Genomic DNA, 26,503 nt, shown 5'->3' with positions numbered 1-26,503 from the left:
TCCTTACGAACTCGTTGGCCTTTTAGTCAATGAAAGCATCGATGGAACAAGAAATATGCTAGAGGTTCGGTTTCATCCCGAGAGCGATGTCATTAAAACGTTCACACAACAAGAGATGGTATCGACTTACTTGAAACAAACAACTTTAGTTCTGATGACGAACCCGAGGCATTCTTCACCACGAATAGTTAAAAAATCTCAGTGACAGCAACAGGAAGATGTCATGTTTCAAGGCGGCTTGCAAAGTGTTAAGGGATCATTCACATAATCTTGCATTGCAACAGTGCACTTCGGTCGAATGAAAGGGGCCAACTACGGTGTTCGAGAAATTGGCAAATAGTCCACCAGCGTCCCTTTGCTGTATTCAAAGCTCGCAGCTTCCTGGGACCAAGGAGGAGAAAGGGCAATATGATTGGGGTGGAACAACACTTCATTAATCGGTAACGTGGCTGCTCCCTCATCTCTGATACCCTCTGGGATGGGAGCAGAATTCGAGACAGTGAGGGGTGTGTACTCTTGTACCCCGGAGTAGTTTGGTACTGAGGATAGAGGGTTGCCGGGACCGTAGATGTGTGTCCCGAGGCTGTATGCAGGGTTGGGTGATTGTACTGTGCCGGCGATGTTGGAACCTAAGACGTAGGGGAGGTGGTCTGCGAAGAAGAGTCCCACGTCGCGGCCATACGTATCGTGGGGAAGGACTGGGCTTTTGATCGGAGATTGGCTGGAGCTCTGGGGATGGGAGAATACTGGCGTTGAGTTGTAGTTACTTTTATGAGGACCCAGGGCTGGGAGTTCGCGAGTGCCTGCCGTTACTGGCTTGCCCAATTCGGTAACAAAGAGGGCCTTTTGAGTCTTTGCAGAAGCCATGTTTGGTGAACCTGAAATCTATATGCAGGTTGAGAGGTCGAAGAGAATAGCGTTTTGGACTTGGTTGCAAAGGAACTCTGCCGGCTTCTGAAAGTAGATTGGAGTGCTTGATATCAAAGAAGACACTTTGAAGCGCGCGCTACTGTTTTATATATACTTCATTTCTGATACTAATCAGACATGGCATCTAAATATATATGTCGGCAATCCTTGCATGATAGTCATAAGACGTCAGTGACCCTCATAGCGACTTCCGTTCTACAAGATCCGAGACCATGAATTGCATTGGATCTGAGAGATTGATAATACATGATCTGTAAGCGTAAAGTAATCATGTTGATACGTTGCGTACATTTAAAAAACAGCTCTCAGACGACAACAATCCCAGGTATGAAGTTAGTGTATAAATGGGGAGGGGATCAGGGTAATGTTGAGTAATCCCAATTATGACTGCAAGAGGGTAATATCGTTCCACCACAGCTTGAGAACTCTCGAGGTAGCACGACAGTGATCGATCTTGCCTTATCACGCATTGGCTGTAGATGGCGGGAGGGATTGGACAAGAACAGTTGGATTTATAAGAAGCTCGTTAGTCTTAGGTTTCGGGTACCTCACTTTATGACATAGACCCACCCTTCAACGCATTAATCCCATTCTGCAATTCTTCCCTCTTTATCTTCAACATCTCCTTCCGTTCACTCTCCTCAATTGCCTGGTCTATCATCCTCTCTTCATATTCCCACTGTTGTAATTGTTCTGGCGTCATTTGACTCTCATCAGCTTCAAGATCCAATGCGAAGGTATCTTCTCCCTTGTTTATAACATCTGATCTCGGCGTCCAGTGCTCACGTGGGGAAGGAGGTGGAGGGGAATTGTTTCCTCTTAGCGGTGTACCGGGAAGCGTCAGTTCTCTTTCGTAGTGGCTCGTTGCTGCTGTTGCTTGATCCGAAGGTAAAGGAGACGACCTATCGAGTCCCTCAGATTTGGACTCGACAGGTATGTTATACCGATCATATGCCGCGTCCAGTGCTCTGGGAAGTGTTATAGTTTTCCGCGTACGGCAACGTCGACAGAGTAAAAGGGCACCAAGGAGAACTAGGCACACCCCTATTGCTGCACCAATGCCGATGCCTGCTTTGGCACCTGTTGAAAGGCCCTTGCTTCGTGCTGGTGATGGACTTTCTAAGATGGCGGTAGACGTTGTGGGCTGGGAATGCGCTGCTATGCTAGTGGAAGAGGCGCTTTCCGAGACTGAGTTTCCAGATGACATTGTTGAAAGACTGGTAGTAGCGGTGCTGGATGATGTGGATGTCATTGAACTTGAAATGATAGGATCAACAATATAAAACACATTCGAAAATGTACTTGACGACGTTTTCAGATCCCTGGATATCCAAGTAAGGTTAAACTGATATTTAGTGGATGTGTTCAGTCCCTGCGCATAAGAGCCGCCGAACGTGAACGAACCATTGTTTACCCACTATGGGCAGTCGGGCTTGAATGCCTGATAAAAACATTGGGAATCCGCCACTGTTGATGGTCGCAACTTGAATCAGCATATCTCCCACTGGAGCGGAGTGGGTCCCTTACGAGGTAAACGTATCGATTGATTGAAGTCTGGAAGTTCAGTTACGCGCAATTCCATCAGCAATAATTCACCGCCGTCATCCTTCCAGCCAAACGTGGCGGGTTCTTTGAAAGAAAATGTTGGTGAAGTTGTCCAAGTTCCGAGAGGTTGTGGCGTTTCGAGGGCGACAGTTCCTAGTATCAGCAGCAGGAAGCTGCATATCGCAAGATACATTGCTCAATAGCCTCGAAGCCAAGGGAAAGCAGGTTTGTTGAGATGTGACGGAGAGTAAACGCAGTGTTCGCAGCTTGAGTCTAGCTGTCAAAAGAAAGCATGGGTGACAAAAATACTGTAAGATGATGATTGCACGTGGTGGACTGAGCCACCGTAAGGCTGTGAATCCGGGGTGTCAATAGATTTCGTGGCCATAATTGGTTAAGTGCCATTCTCCTTTTCAGGTGCGAGGTAGCACTTAATAGGTCAACAAAGGTGCTAAAGAAGGGGTGAATGGAAAAAATATGTGAATAACGCTCTGTAGTTTAATGGACAGCCAATAATGATAACTGCAGCGCTTGCAAATGGAGAAATGGAGAGATCATTGCATATTGCATTGTCCCACAAAGATGCGGGTAATGTATTTCCATAAAAGTGTTTGTGCTGGAGTGGTTATATCTTGAATGTTTCGAAGACAGAGAAATGCAGAATTCGAAGCAAAGGACCATCAGTGGGAAAGGAGGAATCCGAGACAGACGCTCATTGCAGTAGCTTCTGAGAAACGGGTATAAATGTACAATAGCGACTTAGCAAAATAATAGACCTATAGCTCATCCTTATAGACCTCTTCGCTGCCCTCATCGCCCTCGGCCTTGGTCTCTACAGCTTCAGGCGTAGTGTCGTCATCTTTTTCGTCATTATCCACGATTCCCAAAATTTCCCTAACCTCTCCAGGGGCATCGACAACTTCGATCTTCCAACCTTTTTCCTTCGCCATCTTCTGCACTTCCTTTCGTAGCTGGTCCACCATCTCCGGCTCCAAATCCAGCTTTGCTAATTCTGCATCACTTGCCATCTCAACCTGTCCGCCCTCGGCCTTGCTCTTCGCCCTGGCAATAATCTCAGTGTGGCTACCAAGGGGCTCCTTCCCAAAATTCGGGGGTATTGGCATACGGGCGCCTTCATTATTCATCCATTGGCCACCTCCGACAACGACTCCGCCGACGTTGATTTTCGTCTCTTTCTTCTGCCCAGCAGTCTCAAGCTCAGCTTCTAGTGTCTTTAATTGCAACCGGTAATCAATCTCATCTTCTGGAACTATGACCCGACACGTGATAGGGTGTGCTTTGTTGTCTTTCGGTGGCATGAATGCCACATCGTTACACAGACGTGGTGTGTAAACAACCATAAGGTAAGAGCATGTTGTTACCTCCTTGATATAGCCAATCCGATCCGTGACGTGTGGGTTGCAGTGGAATTGGACCTCGACTCTTCTTGGCTTACCAGTCAGATCGCATGTCGTGCCCCCTTCCATCTTCTGTACCAAATATCGCGTGTCGCCCTTGACCTGTAACTCTGTGTTCGGCGGCTGGTTCTTTTGACCCTTTGGAGGGTCTAACTGGTTTTCCCATTCAGCTGCTTTCATGCCACCTCCCCTAGCTCTACCAAGCACAAATTCCATGGTATTTGGGTCTCTGAGTGGTGGCACTGGCGGTTTACCCGGCTGAGGTGGAAGCTGGTGGAATTGCGTTATATCTGCATTGTAGCAAAAGGCATATGACCACCATCCCGAAATATAATAGAGACAATTTCCCTCCAGCTCTTGGAGGAGTTCCCAACCTCGGTCTGTGGCGCGCGCCAACTCTTTTTGCTCGGCCGCGCGGGCTTCCGCTTCCGAAGTTTCGTTCCTGGGCGGTGATTTAACAATGGGAATCGTGCAAAGATGTTGTTCCCCATTCAAGTACATTAATTCGTAACTTTCGTAGGTGGGGTCGAACGGTTTATCATGGTGCGTATGGGGGGCACCGCTGGGCTCGATGCTCTTTGTATTCGAGCTTGGAGGAGGCTCCTGGATTGACGAGGAAGCTTGCTCGATTATGTGGTTTGCAGCTGCATCTGAGATGAAGGAATCAGAAAAGATAACTTCATACTGAAGAAGTGTCAGTCCGGCGCAAAGGATGATCAAGAGCTACTTACTTGTGGGAAAGCAAGAATATCATCGTGCACACTGAACACAGTCTGACTCGCCAGAACTATTGGAATTGATGCCAAAAGGGCTCCATTAATCAGATGCATTTTGCCATATGGAATATGCGAAATGGAGGAGGGGACTGATAGCAAGATCCCAATGGACGTTGGTAAGATGAGATGTTGTTCATCTGTCATCTTAGATATCCGCTCCGCTACCCTCCGCCGTGCTTATCAGCCATGTGAGCGCGGAGCGGAAAAGCACTCATTCCTGGCGATTCATAGATCAATCACGTGATTCAGAAGTAAGGCTAGATATCGACTAGAATCTCCCAAGCATTAGGCATTGCTTTTCCCATTAAATTGTTTGATTCCGCAAAGTCTTTGTTTCAAAATGATTTTTGATTGAGATTGAAGTTTCAACTCTTTTTCACGGCGTCTCTCAAGTCGAGCCGGGTGTTGAAAAAGCATCGGGCATCAAGAGAGAGAATCTAGGCCGTAACTTCGTAAGACGAGGTCAGGCAAGCTCTCGGCGACCTTAAAGCCGTCTGACTGCCTTGAATTAATGCCTCAAATGCGACCTGCACCTTCAGTACGCCCGTCTTCCAAAAAGAAAAGTTTCTCAGAATGCTATTCGAGTCTGGAGTCGGTGGTGTAGAACGTCAAGCCGTGGTTGGTGATACTGGAAAGTCGTTGAGTGCGGAAGGACTTCCAGCATGCGGTTGAGCCAGTTAGAGAGGTGCTTGCTGTGGACGTGACTAGATTATGCCTTACTCCTTTATGCAGACTCATTATTGCAGAGCTCAACGTTGGGCTGTTTGAGTTTGCCAACGACTTCCAAAGTTCCACTTCCTCGACGTGGTACGGCTTACTGGACGGTGGATACGAGTTGGGATCCTTCCACTTGTCGAAAATCTGGCGGCGATCAATCAGAATCGCGAAATTCGGTGAGGCGGACTCGCGGACGACGTGTCTGCCTCACTTTGCTTTGGTGGCAGTTAGAGCAGTGCGGTTGGTGGTACCGTGGTACCAACCGGAGCGAACCGTACAGACCACTAGAGAGAGCGTGCGGTGTGATTCGCTGCTTCACTTATCAAGTTTGGAATAGGCTGGGTAGCTTTGCATGGACAGGGTCACTTTTCCCATCACTCTTCCCATGGCTGCGTGTTGTCCTTCACTGCACCACCACATGCAGGGTGGGTGCGCCCGGACGGTATGGAATTGGGTGATAATCTACTGAATGGCAGCCTAGATGGAGGGGCACGATAGGTTCAAATGCCCTGAAGGGTGACGCCCAAGAGCCTGGAGCCAGCCAGTAGAAACCCCATACAGGGTTGCTGCCAGTTTTCATCCACTAGGAACGCGGAAGGCTTCACTAGATCGCGGACTGCAAGGGAAGATGCCAAGTGCCCTATCCCATCCTAGTGAGAGCTCCTAGCATGCATCGAGAAGCATCGCGGCATCCACTCTCATCCACTCTCATCCACTCTCGTCATGCTTCACCACTCTCCGCGCGCCATCTCTCCACCGCTGCAAGCCTCTTCCCAGCTCACCCAGCCGATCGACACCGAATTTCAATAGAGCCCCAGAATGACCTTTGGCTTTCCGCCAGTTGTGAAATATCAAGTTTGTTCCCTCCTCCATCCATCCTTTCTCTTCCTTCGCCCTACTTTTTGAATGCAAGCATCAGCGTTCATTACTTGTTATTCAAACATCAGAGTGAACTATCATCACCTTCATTGTTTGTGCAATAGCGGAGACTAGCAGTGAGTTGTCGATCCCACGATCCGTCCTATGGGCAGCAAGAACTCGTTCGCTGATATTGTAAGGCTGTAGACGTTACAGATTGATCGTCGTCGAGCTTCGAGGCAACTTCTCAATAACCTCCCTATACAAACTACTCAAACCATAGCTGCCCATCATGTCGGCCGACCTAAGGATAAACACCTCCTTCGAAGCGGACCAGCGACTTCGACGAATTCAACAACTCCAAAGCAGGCAAGCTGCCACCCAGGCCGCCCTTGATGCCGAGATTGCTGCCCTCTCCTCAAGCGCTCCTACTCCCTCATCATATCAACCGCAAAACCGAGTACAGAAACACCATCGCCGAAACAGCAATGTCCCCAGAAGCATGTCTTCCACTGGTGCTACCATGGCCCGGCATCTCTCTTCTGTAGGACAACCCTCTGGTCTTTTCTCTACTGGCTCTAATGACAACTAGGATCGAATCGAAGCACCATCTCAGCGACGGACACTCTCCCAGCGGTCAGCACCTCCCATGGCCCGAACGAACTCGAAGGGTACATCGTCGTCTCGAAGCGGCAACATGCCTTTCACTCAGAATGGTGCAATGCCTCCACCACTTCGCTCCGAGCCTCGAGAGAACCCTTCTATGGAGACTTGGATGAAGGACCCCTCCTACACCTTCCGCTCTCACCCATCAGCTCCTCTGCAAAGGTCACCATCCGAACGAAATTATGAACTCGAGCAAGTCCCAGAACTGGACCAAGTCGGAGAGAATCCCCTCGACTTCCTTGCACGCACGATGGGTCCTCCGACACTCTCACTATCACCGCCATTCTCAACACCCTCATGCACACTGAATGATCGGCTATCGACAACCTCTTTTAACACCGCAACACCCTCGACTCCTACAACCGATTCGCTTACTACGGCAACTACACTTTCAAGTAGTATGAGTCGACAGAATAGTCTGTGCAACGAGCCTGTGCTCGAAAGTTTTCAAATGATGAAGTTCAATTCGAACAATTCTTATTCTTCAGATGTCAATTCCCCCGATCAAATTATGTATGATCAGTTCAATCCTCATTTTGCATCTTCTAGTCATAATCGTCGTTCATCGAACGAAGAGCAATCTCAACTTCTCGTTGGGGCTGGTGCTAGTCATGATTCTCAATTTTCACATTCCTTTTCTTCTGCAGAAGCTTTTGCATCTTCTGGTTTTGGTGAGAAGATGGAAAAATCTCAATCGAATGAAAGTATTTCTTCGAACGCGTCATCTGCTTCTCGAAACAAACAGCGGCTGCAAGCTAGTCTTGCCGCCGCTCGACCGATCATGCCTAAAGGTGGCAGCGATGAAGACTCAATATCGCGAGCAAACTCATCACAATCGATGAGTCGCCTCGAATCAAAAGACGGGTCCCATGACAAAGTTGCTATCTCGAAGCCTACTTATCAGCGTCCAAAGCATGAGCGAGTCTTATGCAAACAGTGCGATAATCACCCTGACGGGTTTCGCGGCGAGCATGAGTTGAGGAGACATCAAGACCGAGAACACAAGCTGTTGGTCAAAAAATGGGTATGCATCGAGCCTACGGGTCATGGTCATGCCAAGCCCGAGCTCCCATTGTCGAAATGCAAGGCGTGTGGGGTGCAGAGGAAGAAGTACGGGGCATATTACAACGCCGCAGCGCATCTTCGACGTACCCATTTCAAGCCAAAGGCAAAGGGGGCTCGCAAGACCTCCAAGGGTGATGATGGGGAGAAGCGAGGTGGCAAGGGTGGAGGGGACTGGCCGCCAATGTCTGAGTTGAAGCATTGGATGAGGGAAGTGGAGGAGCCGGCAACCGATTACTCTCAGTCACAATCTCAACAAGACGAGGCCGACATCTCCGATGACGAGACGAACGAGAACGAAAGTAACTTCGATGATCAAGTCTTCCAGTCCTCAACCATATCGCCACAGCTCGGAAGCAACAACTTCAACGACACGTTCATCGCTAACTCTTCGCCGATACACAATATGTATCCTTCAACACCCAACGACATCTACAGCATGCAAAACATGCCTCTCAGTCTCCCTTCACAGCAGAGTTCATGCATTGATACGTCAATGTATAGTCAAAACAGCTTTCATAATTTCTCTCCCGATCTCACAAACGACGCAATGGCGTTTTATGATTCTGTTCCTCAAAGTTTCGACGACCAGGCTTTTGCTGGTCCCGATTTTGTACCTTTCCCTTTCTCTCAATGACTTAGTAGTTTTCTTGATCTCTTTTAATTCTCTTCTATTTCTATGTCAATGTTTTTTTCTTATACATATGGGTATGGTACTTCGAAGGTGTGCAACAAATCTTCTCTTTTCTTCTCATATTATTTATGTTTACATATATCATGTATTCGGCGTACTACAATTCATTTTTCGATGAATTGAGGCGTTTACTTTGGGATTTTGGTTAGGTTACCTCATGTACATAATATGCAAACACGACGTCATGACAAATGAGGGGTCACATGGATGGACAGGAGTTCAGAGGTCTAGATACTTCTGGCGTTTAAGGTCTTATAACGGTACCGCAAGGGCGGGCCATGTTACTATTACAATAATAATATTGATCTTACACACTTAATAACCCCTGCCCCATACTCATCGTTCTACCCATCGACCACATCGATTATGTATAGGTATGGCCTGCATCCCCAATTTCACATACCACAACTTCCAAATCCCAATTCCAGAAGCCACATACCCATTCTACTTGCTCTCCCGAAGGCGATGTAAGGCAGCACAGGGCATACAAACATGATTGAACAAGACACAGGACAAAGACAGGCCACCTGGTACACGGCTGAAAGAACCATCCCACCATCTATCCAAGTGAATGAATGCCCACCAACCCGAAAATGAATCCGCAACGCTACCTACTCCAACTCCGCAAGAACAAGCATCATCGCCAAACAGAAATCCACCCTTCACACTTCAGGTTCACCTCACGGATTAACAACAGACAGATAGGCAGATAATGCTAGGAAAGGAGACACAAGTTGAATCTAAATCGCAACTATCATTGCTCACGGAGGCACAGACGAGAGCAATGGATTCAAGTCTCGCCGCAAGACGATGATGTGCCTCCGCGACAATGCAAACCCGAACTATCGGCATTAATAGCCATGGCCTCATCATCATCATCATCATCATCATCATTACCAAAGCGCTTCACGTCCCGCATAACCCCGATTCCAGAAGAAGAAGACGCAAAAAAGGAACAAAAGAATGTCGAGCAAGGCAGCGCGATCTAGGACCTCGCGCGCTGCGTACTTGTATAGGTACCCCTCGACACGGGATAACGAGGGAGTCGCCGTGTAGGGCGGAGGATCTGGTGGGTGGTTGTATGCTGGGGCTTGCGGGCATGTTTTTTGTGCTTTGGTTCGCGGGTTATGATATGATGGTTGGGGTGTTCAGGGTGGTTTCGGCGGGGTTTTGGGGGTGGATGTGGGGGTGTGTTTGTGCTTGATTGATGGAAGGAAGGAGAAAGGATGTGGTTGATTGGGAAATAGGTGGTTGTAATGGAGTGCAATGGAATGGAATGGTATGGTATGGTATGGTATGGTATGGTGGTATGCGTTGTTTTTGCTGGGAAGGAGGAGGTGGGGTTCCCTCACTGGAGGGATAGGTATGATGATCTTGAAGGAACACAGGAAGCGTAAAGGCCCAGGTAAAGAGGCGAGGAAACGCTATTGGGTCAGGTTTTGGGTCAAGACTTTGGATTTAATTCGGCGTAGTATGATAGATACCTATTGCATCCCTTTCATTTCTGTAAAGTTCCCAAGACCCTTATTTCGGCATCCCATCATCATGAAGCAGACGCCACAGGACCTTCTCCACCAGGTATTAACTGGTCCAAGTCAGTGATTGTATTCAGAGGTTAAGATCAGACGTACCATGCAGATGTTGTTTCCATTAAGCAGGATCTTTGACAGCTTGGTGTGGTTTCCAGAATAATCGCTACGAGGTCTATCAGCATCCAACACAACACACACGAGAGTATAGAAAGTAACATACAACTCGGTGACATCTTCAAGAACCATGTCTATATTTTGATTAGAATATGTGGGCAAGAGCGAGGAGTTGCGTGTACTTACTGACGTAGTCGTCGAAACCCATGAGCGTACCACTGAATTCTGTTCATCCAATCCGTGTCAGTCTACAGACTTGATGGTTTTGAAGTAGGTTACGAGAACGCATACCCTTTTCACCCTTCATAACAACCCAGATCTTGGATCCCACGCATTTGTCAATCAGCTCTAGAATTGGAAGTCAGAGGAGATGAGAGAGCTTTAGCAAGGGTTTAGGGTGACGAACCGAGGGGAAGTAGTTGAGATGTCATGGTGAAGAGGAAGCGGCGAGGCTAGAAATGAGATATCAGATCAGAAGAGTGTTTCGTTGGTGGGCTTTGGCCTTGAGAGAGTCTTCTGCTCAGCGAGACTCAGATGGCTGTAAGAAGCTTGAGGCAACTTTCGAGGCGGGGCACGTGAGGGTTGATATTAAGAGTACAAAGAGAATCTTAAATACTCACAGGTTGTGGAATAAGGCTCGCTCTCCAATACAAACAGTATCAAGATCAAGTATCGCTATCTTTCGTGTTGTTGATCACAGATACAGAGGCCTCGATATTGTTGTAATTCTCGTGATATCAACCCAAAAGGTCTTGGCGTTCACACTTTGCTCGGTTTGCACTAGCTGGACTGGACAACCGTGGCGCGTCTACCTCTAAAGCTCTCACCTAAAATCAACACACGCCTCTCCCACCCAGCCTATTTATCTATATGCGTGTATTGCTCGCGTCATGCTCCTTTGCCATCATGGAGCATCAACGTTGGGCAAGACACTTCGACCGATTGTTTACCGAATGAGTGGCGAGAGTGCTTTGAGGAATCCGTTTATGACTTCAGGCGAGAGGTCAACTCGCGCCAGCATGGCTACTTCGTAAGTACTTTGTTCCTGTTATGTAGTTGAAAGGGAAGCAGAGACTAATATGATCCAAGTAGCCCTAAGGTTCCGACTTCAGGTCGTCCAAAACCCCCTCAGCCAAAGACATGGCATCCAAGCCACGGCATCCGATTCAGTCCAGGACCTGACACACCTCGAATGAACACCACAGCCGCAGTAGAAATAGAGCAGGATCTCATGCTACACTCAAAAATCGAAGAAAACTATATACTAGGTCCCTTGCAAACGACATCTCGAGCACTGCCTGAAGAGAAGACCGAAACCCCCACCACCTACCCCCCTCTCCCCGCCGACCTCCCCCCTCAAGACCCAAAATACAACTTCATCCCAACCTCAACCTCCGAATGGAAACCAACAGAAGAACTTTTCCGCGCCGCGAAAAACGCACCCCTTGGAGCCCCCGAATCATACTGGTCGCATAGCCTATACCGACATACCACGACCCCAACGCAAAAAGTAACAGTCCACTACTGCAAATCCCTCCACACCACGGAGCGCGTCCTACAAACATACTTCCTTAACGAACCCCTCATCGGCTTCGACATCGAATGGCTAATAGCCGCCCACCGCAACTCCGGGCCCAAGCAAAACGTCTCGCTCATCCAAATCGCCTCGTCTTCCCGCATAGCACTCTTCCACATCGCTCTGTACCCCGGCACATCCCTCGTCTCCCCAACGCTAAAACGCATCCTCGAAGACGATACCATCACGAAAGTAGGCGTCAGCATAAAAAGCGACTGCACGCGCCTGCGCACGCACCTAGACATCCACCCGCGCGGCCTCTTCGAGCTCTCGCACCTCTACAAGCTAGTAAAATACTCGCCCCTGTCCTCGCGCGACCTCGCTTCCAAAAAGCTCATCAACAAGAAACTCGTCTCGCTCGCCACGCAAGTGCAAGAGCACCTGCACCTGCCCATGTACAAAGGCGACGTGGTGCGCAGCAGCGATTGGAGCCGCGCGCTGAACCTCGAGCAGATCCGGTATGCGGCGAGTGATAGTTATGCGGGGGTGCAGCTTTTCGATACGCTGGAGTGTAAGAGGAGGGCGCTTGAGCCCACGCCGCCGCGGCCCTGGCATGCGGAGTTGAATCTGCCGATTCGTGTGGCGGAGGGGTTGGAGATCGAGACGGACGGGGAAGGAGAGGAAGAAGAGGAGATTGAGAAGCCCGTGGTGGCTAAGAGGAAGTATACCCGGACCGCTGTACCGGATCCTGTCAAGGTCAAGAATGCGGATGCGGATGAGGATGTGAAAGATGGAGGACGCGATGAGACGAGGTAGTTTGGGAACGGAATTACCAGGTGTTTACTAAACTGAAGACTCACGAATTGGGATTGTCATTAAGGTCTAGCATTAGCATGCATTACCTCGGCGTCGGATACGGATTTTGCATGGGATGGGATGGGATGGAATAGGATACACATGGCTTTCAACGACCGCCAAAACTACCTAGGTATGCATAAGCATGGACGCATTTCATAGACTGCATGGAATAAAAACATCACTTGGTCAAAGAGTGAGGGATTGAAATATCGTCTATTAGCGAGCGTAAAGAATGTGATTCTATAAACCAAGCACAAATCCTCTATGTATTTCTTTTTGCCTTCATTTCTTGCTTGAAAACCATAATCATGAAAATGTATTTTTGTCCTCCCACCACCACCATAACCATCTCTCCTGCACCCATGCTTATTTCATCCCCAGCAGTGCCTTAGCCCCAGGCTCACTACAAACATACACAACATCATGCGCATCACTAAAGCCATTGAATCGGGTAGCACTGCACTTCGTATAAGCTCCCATATCCTCAAAGTACAGCCAATCGCCCATATCAAGTGTATGATCAAAGCGCACACTTTCTGCGATACGATCAATGCCATCACAAGTAGGGCCCCAGATAGAATACTCAGTGCTTTCATTGTGGTGAGATTGTTGGGAAGAGAGCGCGTTGTAGTGAAAGCGTTGGTTTGCTCCGGTCTGCAGGACATGTGCAATGGGATTCTGATGATCGAATATGATGCTTGAGAAATTGCCGTATAGACCATCATTAAGGTACAGCATGTAGCTCTTGATGCCAGTCTCAGGGAGCGTGATGGTGCGGCGCGCGATGATGTGGCATGCGATGGTAAACGCAGAAGAGACGTAGTAACGCCCCGGCTCACCGATGACGTTGATATGGGATGGCATGTAATTGTCCAGGGCAGCGCTAAGAACAGCAGCCATGTCTTCGAAAGTCTCACTGCAGAACCCACCACCAACGTCGAGGGTGTGGAGGGAGAAGCCGTGGTCTGCGGCTTGGTCAAAGACGGTCCGGGCATCGCGGACGGCGTTCATGAATGCGAGGGGGTCGGAGGCGCCAGATCCAACGTGGAAAGAAACGCCTACTACGTTGAGGCCCAACTCCTTGGCTAGGGAAAGAAGCTCTTCTGTAGTGTCCATTGCGGCGCCAAATTTCATACTCAAGCGACATAAGCTGGATGAGTCGTCGGTGCAGATGCGGAGGTAGAGTTCGGCTCCTGGGTACAGCTTCTTGATCTTGTGAAGCTCGTCCGTATTGTCAAATGTCATCTGCTTAACGCCTTGGTTGGCTGCATAGCGCACGTAGGAGTTGGTCTTGCAGGGCTGGGCATAGATGATACGGCTTGGGTCGATGCCTGCCTTGAGGACCATCTCAATTTCGGCCTTGGAGGCACAGTCGAAGCCAGTTCCAAGCTCCGATAGAAGTCGGATTACTTGGGGGTCAGGGTTACACTTGACCGCTGCAAAGTCTTAGCATGAGGAATTTTACTATGTAATAGGAATCTTACCGTAAAAGGGCTTGACGCGTGGGAGGTTCAGCTTCCATCTCATATGCTGCCGATAAACCTCGCCGAGATCAGCTACGAAGAAAGTGTCTTCATCGCCGGGCTCGCAGATATCATGATCGATATTTTGGACCCTTTCCTTCAGAGCATTTCCAATCAGTTGTTTGGGGGTGTTCACGCCATTGAGCTCGATGTAGGAGGACTTTGAATTCTCAAAGTACCTATCGAGAGTTGGTGTGGTTACAAGAGTTTCTGTGGCGGAAGATGACATATCCTCGAAAAAGAACGAGGGGTTTGTGTTGTGGTAAAAGCCTTTCACATGTTAGCTTTGATATTATCCAATTGATCTAGATTGATCGAGACATACTTAATACTCTAAAGGGGTGTTAGGGAGGTCTGTATCGATCAGATCCTGAACTGATCTGACGAGGTCGGCTCGACTCTTCCTCTGCGAGAGGAAGAACCTGTAAACTCGTCCTATGCGGCAGCTGAGAAGTTGGGGACGGAACGGGGGTGTTGTATGACAAGTCGAACAGAATTCGCTCAATTTGCCAAGTGAACAGCAAGAGGAGGGGGGCGGGTGTTGAGGATGTCCCTGTTTGGTCGTAGAGAGTAATCTTGATCAGAGACTAGACTTCCGGCCGCAGGAGCCGTGGTGGGTATGTTTGCCTTTGAGAAGACCAAAGGCAGTCGAGGGCTATTGAGGGATCCGTGGGGATCTGTATTGGGGATGTGTTAGATGTGTATGGGTTCGAATTGTGTGCGTGTTGCCGTGATGGGTATAAACACCGAGGGTGATCTGGGTCCAGTATGACAATGACACCGCCTTTTCTGGCAGATGGAGGGGTGGGACTTACCAGAGGCAAGCGGCTGAATGCAGAGACTAGGTAGATTCGTGATTCTGGTATTGTTGTAGATACAGAGTATCGACGACTGGGACGTCTAGGGGGTGGAAAAGTGTGTAGAACTTCGAGGTGTGGAAGAGTGTTGTGTTGACGAGTGAAGACGAAGGCGAGGGGGAGCTTGAAATTTTTGCTTTTAGATGTGTGGTCATCGCTCCTCGTACTTGGCAACGAACGGTTCGGGCCAAGAGCTCTTTAGCCGCCTAATCCTTGCAACTACGACTGCAACATGGATTGCAAGAAAATAACGCACCAAAGGAAATGTGCAATACAGTCTCTTTCTCTCTTCTAACACTGAACATCTTTCCCCTGATGGAAATGTCAAAAAGGGGAAATCTTGGCATTTGGAAACAACACACAAATGCCTCAAATCCCCCCTCTGTACCTGCATTTTGGTTCACATGACGATTAAGCCTCTTTCAAAAATCCAGATATTGGTCTAGACTCTATAGGTAGAGAGTATCTAAATATGTATTCAGTTTACTACCTTACCAATGGCTGCAAATTTCTAGAGTAAGAACAACCATGTGACAAGACTAGCAATCCACGAAATCGAAAAATGTCTCACCAAACCCCTCAATACGACGAGTACGAGTGAGTATATGCTATAGCACGTCTGGGGAAATGGGGAAATGTCAATGTCTCACTCCACACATTAACCATTGCCCTGGAATTTCTCCAATTCCACACCCGCCCTTTCTGAATCCAACAGCATGAACCCATACCCAACCACCACCATCATCTTCTTCCCCCAATCCGCAATCCCCAACCCACCCCACAAAACATCATGTCCTCACATCTTTAGTCCGCCATCCCACAACTCCAGGACAACAGCTCTGAAATAAGACGGAGCCAGCCAGCCAATCTCTCATCCCAATCCACCCCTTCGAAACGCACAACCCAAGATACCTAAGTACCTTACGCCAGGTTACTCAGGGAATGACTTGCTAGAGAAAAAAAGGCTGATATCGCTCTTGCGCTAGGCTTCGTGAAGCCATGACTTGTGATCTGCCAGCCATTGAAGGGGACTGTAGACGTGGTTATCTGTTCGTAGCGCGTGGTCGTTCACCTTGTAGGTAAGGTAGGGACTGAAACAAAAAATACATATCTCGAACCTACTTAACCACTGACATACAAGGTAAGCCAGCAAGCATACCTAAGTATGATTCCTACCTATCCAAGGCAAGGTACCTGTCTAGGTATGCCAGATCATACGGTGCGGTACCTATCGCATCTATCAGCCGAAGCTGCGCTACCTCCTGGTGCTCCTGGTGCGCTGCCCAAGTCAAGTCAAACCACAGACAGAACGCCAGCCAGACGACCCATCAGCTACCGCCGTACTGCTCTCTAGCCCCAGTATACAATCAACAGCGCTTCAGATATTCCCATCCGCGTCGTTTTGTTCGATTCCAGGCAAGTCAGGTCCGGTCGTGTATGGTGCTTAGTTGTCAGTCAGGCGAAAATTTAAGAAAGAGGGAATGGTTATGGCTCGCTTAGTCATCATCGAGAAGCCCAGACCTCTTCTCCCTCTCCTTTCGTATCAAAACAAACTACTATCAACATTTGAATCTGGTTTTATTCTATTCTATTGAAAATACGGGGCCGATTCTTATTAAAACATGCTTCGTTTTATAGCACTATATTAGCATATTCAAATTCAAATGATAATCACCCATCTAATTATCAGGCAAAGAGCCCCCTTTCCAAGAGCAGCCATGACCATGCCAAATCCAACACCCCACCCAATTTCAGCCCGCCCTTACTTCACAACACCCCCCCACTAATCTCTCAATACCCCGGATCATCCTGACATAAATGCTTCGGGCTACTAAACCCATCCAGATTCGCTGCGCTGATAAACCTCTGTGTCTTCCCCAGATCCCCGCTACAAACCGGACCGCACCAGACCGGCCGACTATCATGTCCGTAATCCTGCAGGATATACGCCTTGTCGGAGTAATCCGAGCCGATCGCGTTGCTCACGTCGCACACGGGGATAGTGAAGGTACCTTCCCAGGAAACGCCTTGGGCGCCCGGGTTGCGCCAGCCGCCGGAGAGGGCGGCTTCGGCGCGGGACGTGGCGGTGCTGGAGTTGTAGTTGTATTCGGCGACGGCGTAGGCGTCGAGAGAGGAGTTTATTACATCCTATGTTGTTTGTTAGTCTATCTATTGAGAATGGAGAGGTGGAGAGGAGAGGGCTCGACGTACTGCAATCTGGATGCCAGACCAGTCACCTTGACCGAGCTGATCGCCACCAGGTGGCATGGCAACCCAGCCCCATTGATGGGAAGTCGTTGATACCACATCATTCTCTTGCCAATAGTATAGGTACCACGCTTTGCCATCACGGCAAACGCTGGAGCCCTGTGGTCCCTGACCAATATCTTGGCCATCGCCGCAAGCTCCGCCGCCCATGATGAAGATCTTCTGGGTGCGCCAGAGGAGGTTGATGGCATTGCCGACAAGGAAGTTATTCATCACGTCGATAACAGCATTCTTGTCGACCCCAGGGAAATCGACGAACGCGCCTCCCTTTAGGTAGGCGGTGATATCGCTTCCTTGGAACTGAGAGCCGTGCATGAGATCGTTGTTGGCTGAGGTGAAGGATTTCATGGCGCCAACGACGATCTGACCAAGGATGCCTCCTAGATCAGCAGACTTCTGAAATGTATCATCTTGGCTATTGTGAGATGCTAGTCAGAACATGTGCAAGCATGAAAGCAATGAGGATGTTACACTTACTGCGCACCAACTAATGGACCTGCTGCACCAACAGCGCCCCCAACGATAGAGGAGGCAGCTCCAGCCATGGCACCCAGGACCGGATCAACCAGCCCTGCAAAAGACGCGCCAATACCAACGATGGTAGCCGCCAGATTCAGGATCTCTTTCAGAACAGTGGCACTCTTATCATCTTTATCTTTATAAAACGTCAAAGCCCACGAGTCCTTGCTCAGCGCCGCAGCAATAGCGCTGACTTCGAAAGACTGGCTTAACCCAATAAAATACGAATGCAGGCGATTCACACTCTCAGCAACATAGTACGCATTCCGAATATCATTTCCCTTGTCGTTCAATACCCGATTGTCGCACGGATCCAAGTCGCAGTCACTCGGTGACCCGTCGTCACGGCATGACCAGTCCGGGTTCCCAATAGCCCATTGTCCGAAAGCCCCCGCGAAGCCTTGACTGTTGGCGTTGATGTCGGACGTGTGGTTGCTGACCCAGGTGCTCAGCCAAGCATCCGTGTTGTGACTCTGCCAATCTGCGTCCGTCTGGCCGTAGAATTGGGACACTGTTCCGCAGCGACGATGCAGACCGAGAGCAGCTGTGGTCTCGGTGGTAGGGAGAGCTGAGGCTGAGGAGAAGAGGAGCGCTAGGCACGAGGTAAAAGAGAGTGGATGGTGCATGCTTGACTGCTAGTAAACGAAAGACAGGACAACAAAGAGAGAAAGCGAGAGTCGATGAAGAAAAAAAGTTTTCCCTCTACTCTGTGAAGAACCAAGCTCATTTAATACTTCTCAATCCCGCTCGAGTTGAAGATCGAAATACTTATTTCCCCGAGCATGAAATCCTACACCCCATCAGCACAACACAAACAACACAACCCATCCTTCCCTACCCTATTCTCCATTCTATACATAGCCTTCCTTCATTCGACCTACCGGCTGGTGGCCTTGTACATGTCATGCAAAGAAACAGTACGGTACGGTACGATACTTCATACTCCAATTAACCCAATCACAGCCGTGACCGCACCTCAACACGGAAACATCCCATCCCATTCCCACACTGACTCGCTCGTTGGCTGACAGGATAAGGCGGAATCGCAGGATCAGCCAGATACAGTAGGTGGTGTGGTCTTCCTTTTCAATTCTAATCCTTCGTGCCAAAATGTCCACAACCTTATATCTTGGCACCGGGGCTACCAGAGCCTCAAAATAGAGTTATGTCGGCAGAGCGCATTGCAATGCAGTGCTTACTCGAGACTTGAGCAACGAATGAACAACCAGCCGTGATTATCCCACACTCGTGTCGTGCAAGGCAGGCAAGGCAAGGGATCTCTTGCACGCACGAAGAGGTGCCGGGTCTCTGAAACGTAGTCCGATGAGTTTATTATGTAACTCTGCCGTAGATGAGAGTTGTCGATTACCTATTACCATCAAGTTTTATAAAACAGTACTCCATAAAAGAGCGAAGGATGCAAGCAAGGCAAGTACATATCTCGTATTACTTAAGCTAGGTTTTACTCCGCACTAGCCATAGCTGGGCTGGTCTTGTGTCTTGGCATTGAATCCTGAAGCTTGGCATACCACACATTGCATTCGGAAAAGAGAAATGCGATGGAATCTTACCTATATTAGGTACTTGAGGAAAGGAGGGAACTTGGAAGGCTGTAGGAACAGCTCGCTTATGTACTACTCGTATATCTTAGTTAGAGTGGCCGCTGAATTGTAGATCGCATACAAGGGAACCCCCCCTTTCTTTTCTCCTGTCTTTGTTCCTTCCATCTCAGTTAGCCTTGGGAGTTGGATTGAAACACGGTAGGTACTTGATAATTATCCTGCATCCGTCCTCCCCTACTCGTGCCCTACCTGCCCTTTACACTGCTGCGCAAGTAGTAGTAGTAATAGCTACTCATTTAGGTCTATGGAATAAATAACCTAAAGTCTACAAAGATGGTACAATCAGACGGAAACAAAACAAAACAAAGCAGAGCAGACTTCGTTCCTTCCCAGACAAGTTCTTAACAGCTTCATTTCGAGAGACATTAGTTTGGAGTGATGGTAATCATAATCTAATATACAGGAGTGGAATACATGTTTTATATATACTGTACACCAATTTACAAGCTTGGCTCAGATCACTCTTCCTCCTCAACAACTTCCCCCTCAGCGACCTTCAACTCCCTCTCCTGCCACGACTCGTCAACCCACGCCTTCTTCTCCCCCCAAAAACACAATCCTCTCATTCCCCTTCTCCAAGCCCTCAACCACATACTCCTGCGCCACATTCCGCACCTGGTCCGCCGTAACATCAAGCAGTTCCTCCCTCCTCCTCTGCTCCATCTCTTCATCAACACCACTCAAGAACCTACTCATGCCCTCCTCGGACACACTCTCTGGTGCATCCAAGCTTTGGAATACCGATAATTTCGCCTCTTCAATATCCCTCTCGCTCCACTGCTTGTCCACAGCCCATTGTCCCGCATTCTGCATAATGCTCAGCGTATTTTGCGGGTTCGGATCACGGTACGAGTAGAAGCCAAAAATGCCTTGGATCCCCTTCGCGTAAGCACCGCCACCGTACGCTCCACCTTTCTCGCGGATCTCGTGGTGCAGGTGTTTGTGCGTTAAAAGTTGGGCGAGAATCTGTAGGGGCGCGCCTGCTGGTGAGGTGTAGGAGACTGTGGGGAGGGAGAGGGCGCCGTAATAGACTTGGTAAGGGAGGGGGAAGAAGGTTTTCGAGTTGCGAGAGAGTTCTGGGACCGGGACCTTGAATCCTGGATTCCTGTTCGAGGGGATGGAGGAGAGGAAGTTTTGGAGTTCTGATTCGTTGGTGGCGACACTTTCGGCGCCGCAGGTTATCGCTGCGCGGAAAGTGCTGGAGGATGAGAGGGCGAATTCTTGGATGCGTTCGAGCTTATCGATCACATCTTCTAGCTCTGCCATTTCCGTGAATGACGAGAGCTGGGTGATGAGTTGGACTTGGGATAGACCGCTGATTTGTTCTCGTATTCGGCCGTAGTTTGTGAGGCCTGCTTCGGCGTAGCCTCGAGCATAGCCATGTCCGGAAGATGCAATGCTGTTCACGGCACCATCAGCAGAACCTTGCAAGAGCTGTCTGATTCGAGCCCCTGCCAAGGGATCCGTGAAATCTGTTTCGAGGGTCAACTTTCGGATTAAGTCATACATGAATGGCACATTGCGATCCAGAGCTGTTCCCGAGAAACTTATTCCTTCTGTACATGATTTGAAATCATGTGGAGATGGAGAGGCATAATATCCTGTATTCACCCCCCCTGTCTTCAGTTTAATAAGGTCTTCAAGCTGTTCCATTGACATGTCTCTTGTCCCCAAGCGCATTATAGAATCCGAGAACAGTGGCAGGTAAGCTCTGAGCTCTTCTGGCAGGTTCTCAAAGGTGTTGATTGCTCGGAAATAGGTGAGCCCATTTGTCGGCGCTTCTCTCCACTGAACGCTCACGTCTCCAAGCTTTGAATCCCTCACTTCGTGTATTACATTTCGCCGAGGGATGTCCTTGACATAGACGGTCGGCAGGCAGCTGAGATCTTGGGTATTGGATTTGCCTTGCTCTTCAAGGAGCTCCAATTCACGTTTCTCCAGCTGTGCACGGGCTTCTGCTTCGCCTCCTGCTTGCTTCGTAACTTCAGAGATCTTTGACGCAAGCCTAGTAGCTTCTTCTTGGACTAGTTCATCGGCGTAGGTTGTTGATGGGGTCATCGTAAATGTGAGGGTATTGTCGTTCAACAAATATTTCTCTAGCAGTCCTTCCAAGTAACCTCCTTCAGCCATTTTTGCCTCAAACGCCGAGACGGTATCATTCCAGGCCAAAGACTCAAATGGGTCTACCCCTTCAAACCAGTGAGGCTTAATTCTTTGCATTAGATTCATGCCGAATTTAGCTGTCTTGTGCTTCAAGCCAAGCTCCAGTTGATGCATATATCCATCAATTTTCGATTTGTTAAATCCATTCTTGTGAGCTTCTTGGAAAGTCTTGCTAATAGCTTCTTTTACTTTGGGAACATCGGCCTCTTTGACACCAGTGAGTCCCACTGAGAAAATTGCTATTCTTCCTGAACCATCATATCCACTGTTAGGGCTCCATTCGGTTCCCAGACCAGCTTCAATCAGATTTTGATATAATGGCGACCCGTATCCGTTCATCAACAGGGTAGACAATAAGCCCACGGAGAAGTTTTCAAGAACATTCGTGGTATCCCCCATCAGCCAAGACGTCGATGTTTTGTACTGCATATCCTTGCCCACCAACGGATCTATTGGACCCGCCACTGTAACGTTCTGTGGTCCGCCACTAAGGTCTATAGGGCGGTGAATTTCGAAGTCTCCTTGGATACGGTTGAAAGCACTTAATTGAGCATTGACTTCTTCTAAATGTTCGGCCAATGGCATATCTCCATATGTAAAAACTTTGGCGTTGCTCGGATGGTAGTGCTCAGCATGGAACTTCTTTAGCTGCTTGTATGTTAAATCCGTCATTTTTTGAGGGTCTCCTCCTGAATTGTTGATTGCTGGAAATATGTGGTCCTGGAACTTGATGTAATAGAGGTATCCAGCATCCGACATTTGCCCTTTCATCTCATTGTATACCACGCCCTTGAATACCAATTTACTGTCTTCTGGCTTTGCGGCGTCTCCTTCTACAGCAGCCTTGGGGTTTTCAGGACCAATCCTCCATCCCTCCTGTGTGAAATCACTCTCCTTCAAAAGGGGGTGTAATGTGGCATCGAGATATACGGACATCAAATTCTTGAAATCTTGTTCGTTGGTGGTGGCGAAAGGGTAGAAAGTATGGTCCGAGGCAGTGAAGGCGTTCATGAAATTGGAGAGAGTTCGCGGTAACATCTTGAAGAATGGGTCACGAATGGGATATCTAAAATCATACTTAGCATGACTCCTTGGAAGGGTTAGAGTGCTAGCTACTTTTCGCTCCCACATAGTGTTGTATGCTCGAGTATATGCGGTACTCCTGTATCATCCGGCGGATTCGTCTTGAAACCGATAGAGAAGACATTATTCTTGTCTTCTCTGGCTACATGCAAATAGTCTGCGCCGGTCTTGTCATGTTGCAGATGTAAAGCTGTCAATTCGAGCTCCGGGACATGTTTCGAGCGCACGAGAGTGAAGCCATGGAGTTTCTCCCCTGGTTTTGGGTATTGGGCGAGCTCTGTGACTGCTTTCCGGATAGTCCCCTTGGATGCGTTCCGTAACATCCTGTTTGACGATAGGGGATACGAGTATATGGTCGAGATGGGAGATGGGGAGATATAGAGGGTGATGCAGATCCAGAGATTTTAGATGCAAGGCCAGCTCGGAGCCTCGCGTAAAAGCATACAGTACCAGTCCAGTCCAGTACGGACAGAAATTATTCAGTGGTGCATAAAACCAGGATAGGCCAATCAACAGCGTTTTAAAGTAAATCGTATTGCATGGATCGGTCTTAAACGCATAACAATCAGTACATTACACTATATCATTCCTGTATTAATAAACATAAAATAATATACTTTCGAAATTAACAATCTTTCATGTCGTATTTGGTTCCATTCCCATGACATTATTATATAAGTATTACTGTATCCCCCTTTCCACGATACCGGGTCGAGCCTCCTCATTTGAAACTTGAGCCCGCTAGTCTCTATCTGTCTTACGCTCTTTCCGCAACAACTTCACGAGAGGAAACACTAGAGGAGGGCAAGCAGGACGAGCATTTGGGAATACGAGCGATCAGAACACAAGGACGAAGCTGTTCCCGAGTACACACATCTTCGCCCAGCAGCTGTGCTTGCGCCAGCTAGCTTCGATCACCCACCCCGAGCAAACGACCCAGCGATCCATCCCAAATGCAACATGTCGACCGCCAATAATCCAACTCATACAACTGTACCTGCGCCCTCTAGAGCCTCCTCGATTCCTTCGAACCATACCCATCCGGAGTCTGCCTACACAAATGGCAACCACCACCATCATCACGATGCTGGTAACACCAACCAATCTGCGGCGGCAAATGCTGCGAAGAAGGGCAAGCAGAAGAAAGCGACGGACCCGAACGAAGCCTCCAAGTTGATCGCAGCGAAGATCTCGCAACTGGAGCTAGGAGCTGCAGAGGATAAGGAGCAGGAAGCTGAAATTGGTTGGTTATGCTCATTTCCTTCTCTTGCGTTTGAATTTTTGCTGTGAAGTTGTCTGCCGGACTTGGTTTGCCTCGAATGTTTGCAGGACGAAGATATATGGAGATATTTGCTATTATATACCTGTTCTTGAGGGCTTTTAAGGAACTCGCGACATTATGCGCCATCTCGACGATATTCAAAAGCCATATAACCGCCAAAACTATCCCCCGGAGCATAGCAAGGCGCGGAAAACTATCGTTTTGCCGTACACGGGGAGGGTATTTATAAACTTGCACCTCATGATCCACCTATCTTGGAAATAAAAAGCATAAGGAACCATCTCACGATTTAACGTCGAATTCGAGACAAACATGATCTCTCAAAGTATACCGAACTTCTCCGTCCTCTATATGGTCTTGGACAACCCACGGCAATCGGGATGATTCACGACAACTACTCGGTCCTCTGTAGCAAAATCGAATGTACGCCCGCGCAAGACCAGTTTGAGCTACCCGAACGAGGATGATGCGACCTATTATAGATTTTTATTCAAATAATTCCGCATTTGCGCTTTGTTCATTGGAAACCTATGAAGCTATCAGCAGAACGCCTCCACTAACAAATTCATTCTACAGAGCGAGAGGTTAAGAAAGCAAACCGCGAGCTGAACAACCTTACCTCGAAGATGGACGACTTGGGAAAGATTGATTATCTACAGAAGCAGGTCACGGAGCACCTTACAAATATGAAAAGGTGGCAGCGCAAGAGTTCGAAGAATCAAAAGCGCTCGGACGATTTGCAGAAGGAGAAGGACCAGAGAACTAGCGAGCTCACCAAGCAAAGTGGTATGCGGGAGAAATTGGAGAAGCTTTGCAGGGAGCTACAAAAAGAGAATAATCGACTCAAGGTCCGCTTGTTCATCTGAAGTCGAATTAGGTCCTAGAGTACTGATGGCTCAATATAGTCCGAGAACCGAGATCTGAAAGATTCTGACAAGAGTAATCATGAAGCGTGGGATGATAAATTCCACCACCTTTTATGGCAGCTACAGGAATACCAAGAAGCGAAAGATCATCCTCAAGCTCAAGTTGTCAATATCGAGGTGGAAGAATTGTTTGTTATCAATCCCGGTTTCTATGGCATTTGCTAATTTCTCTAGGTTCAAACAACGTTTCAAGTCCTTAATTGAGCAATATGAATTGAGGGAACTGCATTTTCATTCAGTAATGAGGTCAAAAGAACTGGAACTTCAGTATCACATGGCCAGGTTTGACCGCGAGAAGAAAGCTGCAGAAGCAGAAGGCACTCGGTCTAAGGCTCTGAATGCCCAGGTTCTGACATTCTCAAAGACCGAATCAGAATTGCGCCATCAGTTGAATATCTATGTGGAAAAATTCAAGCAGGTAAGAGCAAAACATTTAATTTTAATTCTGCGGTCAAGTTCGAGAACAATATATATTGCCATCTACAAAGTCATCAGACCTAACAAACCTGTAGGTGGAGGATACACTCAACAATAGCAACGACCTTTTCCTAACATTTCGAAAAGAAATGGAAGATATGTCCAAAAAGACCAAGCGGCTGGAAAAGGAGAATGTGACTCTGACGCGGAAGCACGACCTGACGAACCAGAATATTCTTAAAATGGCCGAAGAGCGTAAAGCCAACTTGGAAAATTTGGAGCAGTTGCGAAAAAAGAACGAGAAACTTACGAGCATTATCAATCAAATGCAAAAGCAGGGGAGAGGGATGCCCAGCGGAATGGCAGGGATGGCCGAAGGGACTATAGAGGGGGAATATGCCGAGGGTGATATGGAGGGTACGGAGAGTGAGTATGAATATGAAGATGAAGATGCTGAGGATGGTGATGAGGAAGGGAGTGAGGAGGGAGAGTATGATGAGGATACTGAGGAAGAGCATGTCGAAGGTCCTAAGCCCTTTGGTCCTCCTCCGCCACCTACAATGGCTGCTGTAAACGGGGTTTCGGCCGCTGCAAATGGTATCAAGCAGCATTGATTATTTTTGGATAGCCATGTTGTTGAAAATAATGTTACTCAGTTCCCGTCTTGTAACAGTACTTTTCCAGCATTTTTGATTGGGGACGTGCTCCTATCCCAGGGTATAATGTTTTCAGCTCTAAATGTCCCAAAGCTGAGACATTCCGGGCGAGATTCATATTTCGAGAAATCATGATTCACCATGCATTTAGTCGTAGTGAGTAAGGGTTTACAAGTCAAAGACACTGAAACTTCTTCGCAGCCAGCCCAGCCTTGCTTGCCTTCAGCCTTGTTCGGACAAACCTTGGCGCGCTTGCAGACGGGCCCAAGCGTCTCGGAATCTGGACGACTTCCACTGAAAGTGTTCCAAGTACCTATACAATACAATAACCCTCACCCACCCCACAATAATGTTGAGCTCTGTAAAACGAATATATTACCAAGCTACAACCCATGCCATCGCATAGACACCACTACCCTCTCAAAATCACCAAGACGTCATTGATGTCTCTCCAATCAAACAATCAGTGAACTGATATAAAGACAAAACAACCGCATCGCA

At 48.3% G+C, this 26,503-nt stretch overlaps 8 protein-coding genes across 8 annotated transcripts; 3 read left to right on the top strand and 5 right to left on the bottom strand.

The window, feature by feature from the left end:
• Positions 1 to 312: 312 nt before the first annotated feature.
• On the bottom strand, positions 313 to 867 carry LHYA1_G004056 (uncharacterized protein; the record flags this gene model as incomplete). Its single annotated transcript, XM_031149020.1, has 1 exon — positions 313 to 867. The coding sequence occupies one exon, from the start codon at positions 865 to 867 to the stop codon at positions 313 to 315; it is 555 nt and encodes a 184-aa protein (XP_031006355.1).
• A 2,384-nt stretch (positions 868 to 3,251) lies between these two features.
• On the bottom strand, positions 3,252 to 4,813 carry yos9 (OS-9-like protein; the record flags this gene model as incomplete). Its single annotated transcript, XM_031149019.1, has 2 exons — positions 3,252 to 4,577; positions 4,625 to 4,813. The coding sequence occupies 2 exons, from the start codon at positions 4,811 to 4,813 to the stop codon at positions 3,252 to 3,254; spliced, it is 1,515 nt and encodes a 504-aa protein (XP_031006356.1).
• Positions 4,814 to 6,536: 1,723 nt separating this feature from the next.
• LHYA1_G004054 (uncharacterized protein) lies at positions 6,537 to 8,609 on the top strand (the record flags this gene model as incomplete). Its single annotated transcript, XM_031149018.1, has 2 exons — positions 6,537 to 6,788; positions 6,837 to 8,609. 2 exons carry the CDS (start codon positions 6,537 to 6,539, stop codon positions 8,607 to 8,609), a joined length of 2,025 nt encoding a protein of 674 aa, XP_031006360.1.
• Positions 8,610 to 10,209: 1,600 nt separating this feature from the next.
• On the bottom strand, positions 10,210 to 10,743 carry LSM5 (U6 snRNA-associated Sm-like protein LSm5; the record flags this gene model as incomplete). Its single annotated transcript, XM_031149017.1, has 6 exons — positions 10,210 to 10,251; positions 10,298 to 10,361; positions 10,419 to 10,446; positions 10,499 to 10,537; positions 10,604 to 10,660; positions 10,719 to 10,743. The coding sequence occupies 6 exons, from the start codon at positions 10,741 to 10,743 to the stop codon at positions 10,210 to 10,212; spliced, it is 255 nt and encodes an 84-aa protein (XP_031006361.1).
• Positions 10,744 to 11,202: 459 nt separating this feature from the next.
• wrn (Werner syndrome ATP-dependent helicase-like protein) lies at positions 11,203 to 12,644 on the top strand (the record flags this gene model as incomplete). The annotated part of the gene is made up of 2 exons (XM_031149016.1): positions 11,203 to 11,342; positions 11,402 to 12,644. 2 exons carry the CDS (start codon positions 11,203 to 11,205, stop codon positions 12,642 to 12,644), a joined length of 1,383 nt encoding a protein of 460 aa, XP_031006362.1.
• A 408-nt stretch (positions 12,645 to 13,052) lies between these two features.
• On the bottom strand, positions 13,053 to 14,438 carry spe-1 (Ornithine decarboxylase; the record flags this gene model as incomplete). The annotated part of the gene is made up of 2 exons (XM_031149015.1): positions 13,053 to 14,122; positions 14,171 to 14,438. 2 exons carry the CDS (start codon positions 14,436 to 14,438, stop codon positions 13,053 to 13,055), a joined length of 1,338 nt encoding a protein of 445 aa, XP_031006363.1.
• Positions 14,439 to 19,997: 5,559 nt separating this feature from the next.
• CYM1 (Mitochondrial presequence protease) lies at positions 19,998 to 23,044 on the bottom strand (the record flags this gene model as incomplete). The annotated part of the gene is made up of 2 exons (XM_031149014.1): positions 19,998 to 22,704; positions 22,755 to 23,044. The coding sequence occupies 2 exons, from the start codon at positions 23,042 to 23,044 to the stop codon at positions 19,998 to 20,000; spliced, it is 2,997 nt and encodes a 998-aa protein (XP_031006357.1).
• Positions 23,045 to 23,681: 637 nt separating this feature from the next.
• Positions 23,682 to 25,960, top strand: Txlna (Alpha-taxilin; the record flags this gene model as incomplete). The annotated part of the gene is made up of 5 exons (XM_031149013.1): positions 23,682 to 23,964; positions 24,580 to 24,851; positions 24,909 to 25,057; positions 25,104 to 25,347; positions 25,442 to 25,960. The coding sequence occupies 5 exons, from the start codon at positions 23,682 to 23,684 to the stop codon at positions 25,958 to 25,960; spliced, it is 1,467 nt and encodes a 488-aa protein (XP_031006387.1).
• Between the last annotated feature and the right edge of the window lie 543 nt (positions 25,961 to 26,503).

Source organism: Lachnellula hyalina (genome assembly GCF_007821495.1).
Source record: "Lachnellula hyalina strain CBS 185.66 chromosome Unknown contig00046, whole genome shotgun sequence".
Taxonomy (NCBI): Eukaryota; Fungi; Ascomycota; class Leotiomycetes; order Helotiales; family Lachnaceae; genus Lachnellula; species Lachnellula hyalina.
The sequence above is the reverse complement of the archived record's forward strand: the minus strand, read 5'-3'. Positions and strand labels throughout refer to the sequence as shown.